At 33.6% G+C, this 13,376-nt stretch overlaps 1 protein-coding gene across 1 annotated transcript in view; it reads right to left on the reverse strand.

Moving 5' to 3' along the window:
• Window positions 1-13,376, reverse strand: part of LOC149769746 (coiled-coil domain-containing protein 148-like) — a 62,757-nt gene that overhangs the window by 22,524 nt on the left and 26,857 nt on the right. The window contains exons 7-8 of the mRNA XM_089949776.1: window positions 10,749-10,955; window positions 5,284-5,424 (exon numbers count right to left, since the gene is read on the reverse strand). Coding sequence (XP_089805902.1) covers window positions 5,284-5,424; window positions 10,749-10,955 — 348 coding nt within the window. The remainder of the gene's footprint in view (window positions 1-5,283; window positions 5,425-10,748; window positions 10,956-13,376) is intronic.

The following is a 13,376-nucleotide window of genomic DNA, read 5'->3' on the forward strand; positions in this document are numbered from 1 at the left end:
CACTGAGACAGGAGATCTCCATATGCATGTAATAGGTGTGCGGCAAAATTCAAAGACTTACCAGTCCTGCTTCAACCACCTGCTTTGTGGGAAAAGGTGTTGATCAATTAGCTGTGCTGATATTTACAATAACAGAATTCAGTGGCTGAAAGACCCCTTGATGAACATGTTGCCATTATAAGAGTACATCAAAAGAACATGATGCAATAGCTGGGTGGCAAGTTCAAAGGCTTTGACTGGTGGCTGGGTGGGAAAATGTACTGATATCTACAGTGATTGAATTCAGAGGCAGAAAGACCCAGAGATGAACATGTGGTCATTTATATTAGTACATCAAATAAACAACTTTAACTTTCATTATTGTGTTCATTTTTGAAGGTAGTGGAATAAGCATGTGACCTTAGAATCAAGACATATTGAGACTTAGACAAAATGCCATTCACAAATCTGGATAAGTATTTTGGGGTTAAATGGCAAACTTATGAAGATTGTAACGATATTCAGAAGAGAGCTAAAGCTGCTAGAATTGATAGTTTGGATGGGACAGTAGCCAAGTGTAAGAAAGTGTGTGATGCCTGGCTTAGTGCTTGGTATAAGACCTTCCTTGGATTGACAAAATTCAGTCTCACTCTGATGGATAAACAAGAGCTATGTCAGTGTTATAAAGAATGTAGGAATTAAACTCAATGGCAACCAATAGTTCTTCTAATTTTCATAGTTTTTGGGGAGGGCCAGGGGTCATGCTCACCTAAAAAATGTAAACTTCTCCTTCTTCTGTTAGGAAAGCGAAAAATACTTCGCCCGGTGCTTTTTAAGAGGTACATTGACTGACCTTACTTTTTTAGATGCCCCCTCACCTTAGCCCGGTTAGTTCTAGTGTTGTAGCAAAAGTTATTCAAGACATCAGTAGCTAGGCCTAGTTTTGATATCAGTTACGTTGACAAACTCTTGCCCATTCACAAGCATGTGTTTGAATAACTGACTGACCATAAACCATTTCCTGAGCAAGGTAGCAACTATTACTGCCCTATTTCTGCATGCTATCCTTTGATGATAAACACACAAACTTGTGTTTTGAAACTTTAACAATAGTGTGTGAATAGAAATTGTGTTTTAAAATCAGCCTCTTGTACACTATTTTGTCATAAAATTAGTTTGAAACTGTAAGTGAACCAGTAGGCCTAACAGGAAATAATGGCTGACATTGCTAAGTTTGGGATGTACCAGTTTATTAGATTGTCTGTTTTCATAAATCATCGGGCAAATATATTCAGAAAAATATACACTTCATTGAAAGCAAAGCCTAGTTATTATTTTATGAAAGATTTAACTTTAAAATGCAAATTATGAAGGTCAGAAAATGCAAATTATGAAGGTCAGAAATGTATGGAACAATGCTGTGTAGTATATTGTGGAATTCGTGAGATGTGTTTTATGGTCTAAGTTGTTTTCTGACTTGACACGTATTTGTGAAAATACAGAATAAAGCAGCAAAGCAGATGTTATTTAACCATTGCCTAAAATTACTACAAGTACGCAGACAAATAAATAAACCATAAACTTGCAATCTGTCAATGGACTTTTGCAATAAAGTTATATTAAAGTGAGTGGTTATATTATTAAAACCTCTCCTTCTAATAATGGTTGCACTTAGGTCTGTGTTGATTCTATAGGAAAGAAGGGTTTAGTTCATATACCAACTATAAAGGAGACATGTCTTTAAATTTATGCATATTAGTGTGTTATGTATGAATAGTTACGGTAATGTTTTATCTGCAACGAAGAAGTGGATGAACAGTATGATCTAAAGACGTGTGCTTTTGCCCTCATGTGCATGGTATTTAGAAAGTATAAATAAATAAATGAATTTTTAACAAATTGATTAAGGGTAGTTGATTAAGCATTTTTACTAACTTGAAATTACAGTAATATAATCTGGTTACTCAGTTAAAATTTGTTAAAATGTAGTTTCTGTTATTCTCTTTTAGAGTCATATGGCCAAAATAACTCAAAAAATTGTCTACTTGAAAAAAGTATTGCTTAATGCCAAAGTTAAAATGCAAATATGAATACTGGGAAATAGAGGGCTTGTTTTAAATAAGAGAACATAACACTGTGTATATATATATATAAGCCAAATTTAAATGCAAAAATGAATACTGGGAAATAGAGGGCTTGTTTTAAATAAGAGAACATATAACTCTGTGTGTGTGTGTGTGTGTCTATATATATATATATATATATATTGCATTTCGTGCTTTGCGTCCACTTCTCCCTGTTCTGTCCAAAAGAAGAAGTTACTTCTCCCTAAAATTCAAGTCTAGCTTGACCCTTGGAGAAGACTGCAACTTTTGCTGGTGGGACTCCTATTTGTACCAAAATGGGACTCCTGGACTCCTAGTTTTAAAATTCTAGCGAGACCTTTGATTATTATATGTTTTGTTACACTGACTGTATAACATGCATGTGATTTTTAATTGAAATGTCTGTGTGATTCCCCTCAAGAAGGGCCACCCCTTTTATAAGGCCACCTTCCTGTTGCAGACAGGGTGGCCTTAGAAGAAGGAGCCTATTGTATAAGGCAAGATCCAATTTATACATATTTTTTCAGGGTAAATTTATGACCATTTCTAATGGATTTAAATGAACACCTCATTGAGTTTAATGTATTTGCATCTACAACAACATATACCTTGTCAAAATAACATATTTTGTATCCAGAACAATATAATTACCCTGTCAAGATAATGTATTTGAATCCACAAGAATATATACCCTGTCAAGATAATGTAATAAAATCCACAACAATATATACCCTGTCAAGATAATGTATTTGAATCCACAACAATATATATCCTGTCAAGATAATGTATTTGAATCCACAACAATATATACCCTGTCAAGATAATGTAATAAAATCCACAACAATATATACCCTGTCAAGATAATTTATTTGAATCCACAACAATATATACCGTCAAGAAAATGTAATAAAATCCACAACAATATATACCCTGTCAAGAAAATGTAATAAAATCCACAACAATATATACCCTGTCAAGATATGTATTTTGTATCCACAACAATATATACCCTGTCAAGATATGTATTTTGTATCCACAACAATATATACCCTGTCAAGATAATGTAATAAAATCCACAACAATATACCCTGTCAGGATAATGTATTTTGTATCCACAATGATGTACATAAGATAAAAAGTTTAAAAGCAAAAGACCTGTCACCACCTTGGGGAGGTCAACCAAACCCCATGCCTACACTGGCAACTCATCCTCCAACTTTAAATCTAATGGAAGGCCCTGATCTACACTGACATATACCCTGTCAAGATAATTGACTTGTATTAACAACAACATATACCCTGTCAAGATAACTGACTTGTATTAACAACAACATATACCCTGTCAAGATAACTGATGTGTATCAGCAACAACACATACCCTGTCAAGATAATAGACTTGTATTAACAACAACATATACCCTGTCAAGATAACTGACTTGTATTAACAAAAACATATACCCTGTCAAGATAATTGATGTGTATCAGCAACAACATATACCCTGTCAAGATAATTGACTTGTATTGACAACAATGTATACCCTGTCAAGATAACTGTCTTGTATCAACAACAACATATACACTGTCAAGATAATGTATTTGCATCCACAATGACATATACCTTGTCAAGATAATGTATTTAATTCCACCATGGCATATATCTGTCAAAATAATGTATTTGCATCCACCATGACAAATACTGTCAAGATAATGTATCTACATCCACCATGACATATACCCTGTCAAGATAATGTATTTGCATCCACCATGACATACCCTGTCAAAATAATTTATTTGCATCTGCCATGACATATACCCTGTCAAGATAATTGACTTGTATCAACAACAACATATATCCTATCAAGATAATGTATCTGCATCTACCAAGACATATACCCTGTCAAAATAATGTATTTGCATCCACCATGACATATATCCTGTCAAGATAATACATTTGAATCCACCATGGCATAAACCCTGTCAAGATAATACATTTGAATCCACCATGGCATAAACCCTGTCAAGATAATGTATTTGCATCCACAATGACATATACCCTGTCAAGGTTATGTATTTGCATCCACCATGACATATACCCTGTCAAAATAATGTATTTGTATCCACCATGACATATACCCTGTCAAGATAATGTATTTGTATCCACCATGACATATACCCTGTCAAGATAGTGGATTTGTATCCACCATGACATATACCCTGTCAAGATAATGTATTTGTATCCACCATGACATATACCCTGTCAAGATAATGTATTTGTATCCACCATGACATATATCCTGTGATGATAAGTAAATTGTACCTCATGCTCACAGCTTGGAAAATTTACTTTTTTCTTAAACTGTTTTTAAAATAGCTTTTTAAACATGAAATATTCAAAGTATTCTATCAAACTATTCCATCTTTTTTATAGAAATTTTCATTTACAGTTCACCAGACATTTCTTTATCATCTTAAAACTTCAAAATATGTCAATCAATCAATAAAATAATCTAATATTGACCCCCTAATGGTAAAATGACACCTAAGCTTAAGAAACAAATTATTCTGACATGTACACTTGCTTATGCAGCAGTTGTGACCAAGGAAAAGAAAGATAACATAACAGGCACAATATGTAGTTACATGATTTTGTATGAATATTCAGTAGTCCAGATGATCCAATTGTGGTCAAAAGGTCTAAATGTGATTGATGGAATGATGATGTAAGCGTGATGGACAGTCATTTTATCTGTTACCTTTTGAACACTTGGGTCCAAGGGCTTTGATTATGGTAAATTTAGCTGACACGGACTCCATTAACACCTGTGCTGGTAGATGATTAACTTTTATCATCCATTAAGTCACTTATTAAGGCTTGGCCTTCAGAATGTCTTTGATTCCTTAACCATGGTTGATTAGTCTGGGATTGGCCAATAATAGAATACCAAAGTGAGACTAACTTTGTGACCATTGGGTATAAGAATAAACTTTCTCTCTTTGTGAAGTATATGAAGTGTACTCTGATTCATGGATTCAGTGAAAAAGTGTTCCATGCATGGATCACCTGAATCTGACACTCAACAATCTGACTTGCAAACACTTTAACACAAACCTTTATGTTGAGACAAAAACTAAAATAAAAGTTCATGCTCTAATCAAAATTACTATGAAAAGAATATATAAGAAGAAATGAGAAGACAACCTTCTGTTTTTCCTCTTGTCTTTTTCTTTTATCTCTTTCCTCAGCAGACCTCATGCGTTCCACCATTTCTTCTCTTCTCCTTTCATCCAACTCTGCCTTAATCAACATTTCCTGGTATTTCTGTTCTCGCCAATCCTCCACCTTAAACAGCGGTATAAATCGAGTGTTCACTGCATATTAAATTTAGTAAACAAACAGAATATTTCACCCTACCTCTGACAAGCTTCTAAATTTCTATTCATTAAAGTGTATCAAGTGGAGACCAAGCATAAGATCACAATATGTAGGACAAAATACCAGGTCACTGTGACATGATTTTTGCAATGAAGATACTCAGTATTTCTTGGTCTTGCTTCCACATGAATATTGACAACAATATCAATAGGTTTAATGCATTTACCCAATGATAATCCCTTGCTTGATAATTAGCCCACAATATAATTTTAGCAAAATGTGAGCAAAGATTTACAGAGGATACCTTCATTTGATAATCAGCCCACCCTTACCTTATTTTGATAAATTTATTAGGCTCATAACCTGATCTTATGATAGGAGAAATACTACAGTTTAGGTCATCAGTGTGGTATATTTGCTATGTGTTTTACAGTGCCTATTAGATTTCTGACTTATTCTTTATCTTTCTATAATTGGTCAGTAACATATGACATAACTGCTTAAGAACAATGAAGTTTCAGATTCTGTTTATTACAAAACTGTAAAGACTTTAAGTTACTTAAAGATGTTGCAATGTGATGTTTGACAAAGTACAATGTATATTCACTTATATGTCTAGTCCGACTACAAACAACATTGACCCTGATCTGTTGATGCATAATGTGCCAGCAGATCATGAACTATGATGTTTGTTCTTCTGATTACTCCTAGCAAAAAGCACAGATCAGGATCTAAGCAGATCAGGGTCTGTGCAGCCTGACACAATTGATAAGCAAGTATATACAGATTTATATGAATTTCTTTCCTTTTCTACAAGCAAAATGTTGTTGATACTTATATGGTGTATGTTTCTAAATGGCAAAGCATGTTTATTTCTGCTGGAGAAAAATCCTTTCCATTGTTTATTTCTCAACTGCTGAAATGTGCTTCCACTTTTTTATTCAATAATGGACACAGTATGTACAGTGGTTTCACTTTCACTGATGAGATAAAAAAAATCATGTATTCTGTGTGACACCAATTTTCATATATTCTGTGGGGTACCAATTTTCACGTATTCTGTGGGGTACCAATTTTCATGTATTCTGTGGGGAACCAATTTTCATGCAGTCTGTGGGGTACCAATTTTCATGTATTCTGGTGGGTACTAATTTCATGTATTCTGTGGGGAACCAATTTTCATGTTTTCTGTGGGGTAACAATTTTTGAGTATTCTGTGGGATACCAATTTTCATGTATTCTGTGGGTACCAATTTTCATGTATTCTGTGGGAAACCAATTATCATGGATTTTGTGGGGTACCAATTTTCATGCATTCTGTGGGAAACCAATTATCATGTATTCTGTGGGTACCAATTTTCATGTATTCTGTGGGATACCAATTTTCACAGATTTTGTGTGATGTAAATTTTCATGGATTTTGTACTGGCTGCAAATCATGAATTTAAAGACAAAACAAAAAGTCAACAACAAATGATGCAGATAGCACTCCCCTCACCACTTACTGATAAACTCCTAGCGAACAACAAAGCTCAACTGTTTGATAATTTAAGCTCAGTACTGTAATAAAATGTTATCTTTTACAAATGCTTGTCTTATTTTAACCCTTTGAGGGAAAAAATGATAAAGCATTTTTTGTTGTTGGCATGAGTACGTTTGCAGTATCTGGTAGCTGCTGTTTCCACTCTGTGGCTTGAATTAGCATGTAAAATCAACAAGGACAGAGAGAAGAATGCGGTTTCAACTCTGTGGCTTGAATCAGTATGTAAAATCAACAAGGACAGAGAAAAGAATGCTGATTCCACTATCTGGCTTGAATTAGTATGTAAAATCAACAAAAACAGAGAGAAGAATGCTGTTTCCACTCTGTGGCTTGAATTAGTATGTAAAATCAACAAGGACAGAGAGAAGAAATAATGAACAAAGTATTTAAGTACTATTATTAATGAAAATTAAAGGATAGCAAAATGTTTAAAAATATCAATCCTTCATTCATGTGAAACTGCTTTTGAAAATACTTGTATGATAAAACTGCACTCACTTTATTCTCTGCAATCTATGCTCAGTAATAAAACAAAAAAAATATAATCTACATGAAACACTGATAAATCAAGCATTGATACTTCTAAGGGTATGATACTTTCCTGTTAAAATGCAAATCATCCTCACTGTGCATTTCCATGCAATTTTAATTCCAAGGAACAACATAACTAAAATACTAGAACAATTGCTTGAAGCACATGTACTCATTATATATATATCACAGTAATAAAGTTCAAACATCACTGAATTTTTGGAAAAACCACTAAAAAAACACTGTGTCAATCAAGACTTCTAGCATAATCCAGAAATTACAGAATCAGACAGGTTCAGTTTTATCAAAGTAATGGATGATTAGGTCCTATCTCTCAGACATTTTGTCATTGGGGTTCTAATTGAATTTACCACTTACTTGCCATTATTGCCAGCTCCTGCTGATTGTGCAACATTATGAACCATGGTGGTTCAAGTAAAAGATCACATACAGCTGTAATTCAATAAATAATTTGCTTGGTGTTGTCCACTGCAGTGACACTCAAATGAAAACACTAACCTTTGCACATTTTAAGTAAATGGATTTCTTTACTACAATGAATTCATTTATTTTCTTTGATATGAACTTTTGCATATTTGTGCAAAAAGATATTCTGATTGGTCTTTGCATTGGTGAATTTGGGTCAGAATAGTGTTAATATTTTCACACAAGTTTTACTGTTTTACAATAGTTTTACTTTTTTACAGAAGAGTTACTGTTTTCACATAAGTGTTACTATTTTCACACAAGTGTTACTATTTTCACACAAGTGTTACTATTTTCACATAAGTGTTATTATTTTCACACAAGTTTTACTGTTTTCACACAAGTTTTACTGTTTTCACACAAGCTTTATTGTTTTCACACAAGTTTTACTGTTTTTACAATAGTTTTGCTTTTTTACAGAAGTGTTACTGTTTTCACATAAGTGTTAATGTTTTCACACATGTTTTACTGTTTTCACACAAGTTTTACTGTTTTCACATAAGTGTTACTATTTTCACGTAAGTCTTACTACTTTCACACAAGTTTTACTGTTTTCACAGAAGTGTTACTATTTCCACGTAAGTCTTACTACTTTCCCATAAGTTTTACTGTTTTCACAGAGTCTTACTATTTTCACACAAGTGTTACTATTTTCACACAAGTTTTACTTTTTTCACACACATTTTACTGTTTTCAAACAAGTTTTACTGTTTTCACACAAGTTTTATTGTTTTTACAATAGTTTTATTTTTTACAGAAGTGTTACTGTTTTCACATAAGTGTTACTATTTTCACACAAGTTTTACTATTTTCACACAAGTTTTACCATCTACCGTTTTCCCAAGGTTTTACTGTTTTAACATAGTTCTACAATTTTCTGAGACATTATACTGTTTTAACAGAAGTTTTCTTTTCACAGAAGTTTTTATTTTTACATAAGTTTCACTGTTTGTGCAGAAGATTCACTGTTTTCACATAAGTTTTAACATTTTCACTAAGGTTTTATCATTTTCACAGAAATTGAGCCATTTCAACAAAATTTTACCTTTTTCAAAGACATTTTACTATTTTTACAGTTGACAAAAATGGGGGTGAGAGATAGGGGTAAGGAAACTGGACAAAATGTGAGTACAGAAACCTGTCCCGATAAAAACTGACATGTCCAGGAAGTTCTCTGTACTTGGCAAAATTTCCCTACCTCTCCATTCCTAGTTAGAAGTATTATTACATCAACAACAAGATTCCCTTAAAAGGACTTATACCCTACAGAGCGAAAAGAATTTCCAATCACATTCTCCCTTCCCTCATGATGATTATACAAGTGGCACAAGATCCATTACAGACATGACAAGGATTAAACTCAACAAGTTCATTTTTTTCTTTTATATTACCCTAATTTAGATGTAAGTGACCCTGCCTTGAGACAATGCATGCCTATGATATATGACACTGCATCAAGTTAGGATATACAAATAATTAAAGATTCTTTCAAATATTTCAGTGATGTAAAAATAATACCCTGAAGATGGATTCATGAACATTTTTCCCCATGCATTGACCTTAACCTTGGAGCAAGGGGTGCAGCTGCAGTACATAACACACTATCTATGTGGCTAAAATCTTACTGAAATATTTTCACTAGCTAAAACTGACATCCAAAGAAGGACACAGGCACCTGATTTATATTTTCCCTGTCTGTGACCTTGATCTCGCTGCAAGGGTCAGCTGGGGTGCATGACACACTATTTATTCATAATAAAGTTTCATCAAAATGTCATCAGTATTTTCAAAGTTACAGCTCAAACAAGGATTCCCAAACTAACATGATTTTTCCCTTGCCTTGATTTGTGGACTTGACTATGGTATATGACAAACCATCAATTCATCATATTTATTTAGATAATTTCATCAAAATCTAATTAAAACTTGTTAAGTTAATGGCTGGACAAGATAATGCTAACAGATGGATGGATAGACACTGCCATACATTGATATGCTTGACTTAAGATGGGCCTATCAAGAAAAACAGCCAATTAACGTATCTTTTCAAAAACTGTACAATTTTAATGTGACTATGCTACAAGCTTTTCCAAATTATAAATGTGATTTAAATGACTCTGATGCTGGAATGATGTGGTCATCCATGAAGGAGGAAACCTCTACAATAGCACAGACCCTGGATAGGTAATCTTACTCTTTGAACCAGTATAATTCCAAAACAAGTGCAAAGTCAATGTACTAACAATTAAAAAAAAATCTGTCACCCTACTATGGTTCAGCCCTTCAATCATTTTCTAAAACTTGGCAATTTCTTGATAAATAGTTATTTTCTAAAATGAACAAATGACTATTTGAATATATTCACAGATAAATATTTCTTATTTAATACAACAGGACAATTTTGTAGAAGAAACTCCAACCTATTAGATATCAACGCTGTTATTTCTGCTTTGTCATTTTAAACTGACTGGTACTTCTTTCTTTCCTTACAGATAGGAGCCAATAAAAAAATAAAACAATGGTGACATCTGGTACATTGTATTTTCATCTGATAAAACATTCAAACTGGAGATAAATCAGAAATTTTCGTGGGCAAATGTATTTAAAGAGTCAGGCAGGTAACGCACTGTTTACTTTTCTTTAAAAATCAGTTTTGACCATTTCTAGAAACTGATAAAAAGACTGAATCGCGATGGGGTAACCAAAACTTTGGGCAATGAAGTAAAGCTACCTTTTGGAACAATGCCTTTCTTAACTCGTTATGTCTCTTGAGATATTCATTCTTAACTTCCTCCAGTTCATTAGCGATGCAAGCCTCTGCAAAAACAACTTGCGCTTTCTGCATGAGTTCTGTCCTATCCCTCTGCCAGTCCAACATCACAGCCTGACAGCGCTTGTGGAAATAACGGAAAGAATCCCACCAATCCTCATGTGCAACCTGCCAACAAAAGACAGATGTACACCAACTGGTAATTTAGAGACATTCATTAACATAACGTACCAAAAGTGTGAATAAACAACCAGTGTAGACCTTTTTTTAAGAAAGGGGACTGGGCTCATTATTTTGGAGAGAAAAAAATTTGAGGGTGAAACAACTGCAGTATTGTGAAAACTGTATGATTTGTAAATATTTCATAGTGGAACTGGCACTTATATTTTGCCCCTCTTGCAGCCTTAGTTTGTAAGATAAAGTAAGTTTCCAATAAAATAATTACCTGGTAATCCTTAGTATAGTGTGAAACAAATTCAGATATGTGATGTGAATGACTGTGGTCTTCTTTGAGGCCAACCGGCTTTTTAATGTTCACTCAAATGTAAATAATATGTTCTCAGAATTATTGCTTGAAATTTTACCTCAAAACTGAGATTCTACCCAAGATAACATCTGCAGAATGTTCTACTTTTAGCTATGATCTTTGTCCTCTTTCATTCAAACATCACAGGTAGTTTGAAAGTTAAGCACAAAAAACAATGTGCGCACACATAAAAAACAGTGAGAGTTCAGTATGAAAACAACATTCTCCTTTACTCAAACATCAGAGGTTAGGTGACTCATGCATCAGGGGTGGTGGGATGAATTCAGCAAGAAAACAATGTTCTCCTTCACTCACACATCAGAGGTGTGATGAAATCTGCATGAACACAACATTTCTCTTCACTCATACATCAGAGGTCAGGTGGATTCAGCATGAGAACAATGTTCTCTTTTACTCCGTATCACAAGTGGTGTGAGTTCAGCATGAACACAATATTAAAAAACAATGGGTCTCCTGCTGTGATGGGGGTATTTATGAAAATAAATTGTCAATAATAGTTTGATCCATATATAATCACAAATGCTAAGTTTGTGAAATCATCACCTAAGATTCAATTATAAATGATGATAAAAGAGTTATCTCTAAAAAATAACAGTTTACCTTTTCAGTCCAGTCTTATTAGCTTGCTTCAAATCATACTTTTTAAATTTACTTAAACCTTCGGTCAGAATGTAAGATTTTATATTTGCTGACCTCGATTAAATCAAATTTCTGTCACTGTACCAAAGAAATTGTCCGATAAAAGGAAATCAAGTTAGTGAGAACACAAAATGCTACTGCATAATGTCAATATCTGAATGAATAAAGTCATTCATTAATATAATAAGTAGGTCACTGTGATCTATGTCATGACCATTTATATCACTGCACTAAAGGGATTTTCAGATAAAAGAATATTATAGCAGTAAGACACATTAGGCACTAAGCATATCAACAGTGCAATGAACAACAATGGGGAGGTAACTGTCATCCGAGGGAGGTAAAGGTCATCCAAGTCATGACCATTTATTTCAATGTGCTCAAGGGATCGTTAGATAAAAGGAAATCAGACTGGTAAACACACATAAAGCCATTGCATATGTAAATATCTTAATAGATAATGAAAAGGTCATTCATTAATTTAAGGAGGTCTCTGTTACTCATTTCATATGCAATATTTTAGAATGGAACAAATCTAACACTATCATGCTAAGCTTATATGATCTAAAACTGACAAGATGCAAATCACAATTTTGCTGCTTGGAATTTAATTCTAATTCCAATCCCTAAACCATCTCCAGTCACTCATAAGAATGACTGGAACATGGTTTAGAATTCCTCGGTGGTAATACTTAGTGTATAGGTATTTACACAGAAACCAGACAGGCCTTATCCAGGTTGAGAGCTCTTCAGAACTGGCCCTCAAAAGCCCTAAACTTGGTGGAAACTTGTTACATTTATATAAAAATTACTCAAAGCTTTACAATGGGACAAATGTGTAAAATTATCCAGTTATTATCATTAATTCAATAGACAGACTGCTCCATCTATTTGTAAGTTACAGTGTCCCAGCCACATCGGGGTTATCACTGATGAGGACCAACAGTAGCCCCTTGCTATAATAAATGAAATGAGGTCCATACAAATTATTCATTATAACAAGGCATTCATTATACTTAAGTATGCAAAAATGCTCTCTGGGATATAATAAGAGTGGTATATAAAGAAACTTGGAATAGTGTGGTTTGTTAAATCAAGGTTTATTATATCGAGGGTTTACTGTACTTTCTTTGATTCATGGAACATTTTTAGTCACTTTTACTGCATATCCAGTGACAGAGTTATAACTGATAGTATAAAAACAGAATACTTAAAAAATTTAAAGAAGAGCATCAGATGCTGCCTGAATTTTAAAAAAAAAAATAACTAAAATAATGGACAAAGTCCAAAACGATGTGTGCCAAAATATTTTGAAAGAGAATGCTATTGTCTGAATGTGATACAGGTGTTTTCAGAAAACAATTTATTCTTTCTGGAAGAAATGGTATTTTCAGAGAATATAA

Source organism: Sinohyriopsis cumingii, unplaced genomic scaffold (assembly GCF_028554795.1).
Source record: "Sinohyriopsis cumingii isolate HCF-2022 unplaced genomic scaffold, ASM2855479v2 utg003301l, whole genome shotgun sequence".
NCBI classification, from domain to species: domain Eukaryota; kingdom Metazoa; phylum Mollusca; class Bivalvia; order Unionida; family Unionidae; genus Sinohyriopsis; species Sinohyriopsis cumingii.